This window comes from Egretta garzetta, unplaced genomic scaffold (genome assembly GCF_000687185.1).
Source record: "Egretta garzetta isolate BGI_Z169 unplaced genomic scaffold, ASM68718v1 scaffold124, whole genome shotgun sequence".
Classification (NCBI taxonomy): Eukaryota; Metazoa; Chordata; class Aves; order Pelecaniformes; family Ardeidae; genus Egretta; species Egretta garzetta.
The window spans coordinates 116,420-118,288 of NW_009259423.1; the positions used below are offsets into that span (position 1 = coordinate 116,420).

At 43.6% G+C, this 1,869-nt stretch overlaps 1 protein-coding gene across 1 annotated transcript in view; it reads left to right on the forward strand.

The window, feature by feature from the left end:
* Positions 1–1,869, forward strand: part of OBSCN (obscurin, cytoskeletal calmodulin and titin-interacting RhoGEF) — a gene marked incomplete at its 5' end in the record, with an annotated part of 163,633 nt that overhangs the window by 116,007 nt on the left and 45,757 nt on the right. Inside the window, 1 exon segment of the mRNA XM_035892522.1 lies at positions 244–349. Within this exon segment, the coding sequence (XP_035748415.1) occupies positions 244–349 (106 nt within the window).

A 1,869-nucleotide genomic window follows, 5' to 3' on the forward strand; every position in this document is an offset into this window, starting at 1 on the left:
ACCAAGTCACAAGCTGTTAGCTGATGTGCTGTAACTTGCCTGTGCGAGTCATTTGTGGTAAAACATCATCATGAGCTCCACTGAGCAGCAATGTGTTTGTACAAACTCTAGCTTAGGTGTGGGGTCACATCTTCACCCAGTTCTGTTGTCACGTAATTGCAATAGATTCGTAATGTAGTATAGGAAGGTTTTATTACACAAAACCATCCTGCGTTTCATTTGGTGCTGCATGATTCTCTTTAGCTGGTGAACAGATTAGGGTCTGCAAAAAGTGGAGCAGAACTCTACCATCACAGTGCTGCAGCCCTGACCCAGGAGAGGAGAGGAGACCAAGCCATTACCATAGAAGGTACGATCCTTGACCAGCTCTGTAAGTATGTCAGTCAATTCCTCTAAAACCATCTCATTGAGGATCAAATGTATTTGCCATCTTATCCATGTTGATTGTTGGTGTACACGTATGTATGTCTATCAAGATGTGCATGGGTATACTGCAGCTCAGCTCTATACCCATCACCATCTGTTGATTTGCAAACCTTGGCAAATCAATTGCATCATATAATGCTCATAAATGCATTATATGAAAAAGGAGGAGCAAATGAAGGGTTTGTTACACCACCACTAGTGCAAGAAAAATTATTCTGTTCCTGTTGGAGTACTTGTAAAAGTCTGGTAGCCTGGCAGAACATGCTGAGTAAAACTAGGGGCCAGTAAGTAAAGCTGCAGGTATATCGTGATCATGTCTGAAATACCACTGAAGACCATCTGGAATGACTGAGAAAGCAAAACTCACAGCAGTATATCCTGAGCCACGTTAGTTCATCTAGGACTGTTCAGGTATGGCACACCACATAGTCGTAGAGTCTATTCCTTTTTGCCCCTGCATGATTTGCCCTGAATTGGTAGGGTGATATGGACTGAGTTCACACCCATCCAAACCCACATCTCTTTCTTAACACCTTTAGGATGTGACTGCCTAAAGTTACCTTCTTATCAAAGGGATTTCCACAAGCAGTGTGTTAGACATGCTTGCTATAAACCTGTCAAAACTGAGTTCAAATCAGCGGCTACATCTGCATATGAAACATTTCCTGGTGTAGGAAATTGGTTCTTCGTGCATCTTAGAAGTGTCCTTGGCTGGCTGAGCATGGGCCAGCCAGCGCTGCCTCTCTCGAACAGTTCCCAGCAGCAGTTCAGGAGATAACGCAGCCAAGGGACCATTTATAACAAATAGATAGCTTACTGTTTTGGAGGGTAAGAGAGAGGACTAAGATAGGCATAGGCCATTCCATGGCAGTGAACCTTGGTGTCAGAGAGCTGTCCCAGGTGTGGTTAGTGGAGACATGGCCAAGAAAACCAGAGGTTTGCTAACAGCTATAGGACCTTCTTTCCTCATCTTCAGTGTTTTCACACTGTCTTGTGATAATAACAGGGGTTCAAGCGTGCTTTTGACAGGGGATGATTGTTATTATCAACATTCAAGAGAGAACCATCAAATACAAAGGCATTCTGACTCAAGAAGCTGCTGAGGAGCAAATGACTGAAGTCTAGGGAAATATTCAGGGAAAATGGTATTCCACTTCTATTTTTTTCATTATTTTCCATAGGGTTCTGCAGTTGGCCCTGCCTGAGACAAGGTCCGGGTCTGGATGGACATTTGGGCTGGAGTTCTGTAGGCACTAGTGTTGTACTAGTACATTAAGAGGATTCACACACGACAGGCTATTAAGATCCTGAGCTATGTTCTTGCTCGTCTTGGGTTTACGCTTGCTTTCCTTGTAGTCCTCTCCCAGAATACCATCAAATCATTCAAAAGCATCACAAGGAGAACAGTGTTAGTAGTAGAGCAACACTGGAGATGTTTCAGCA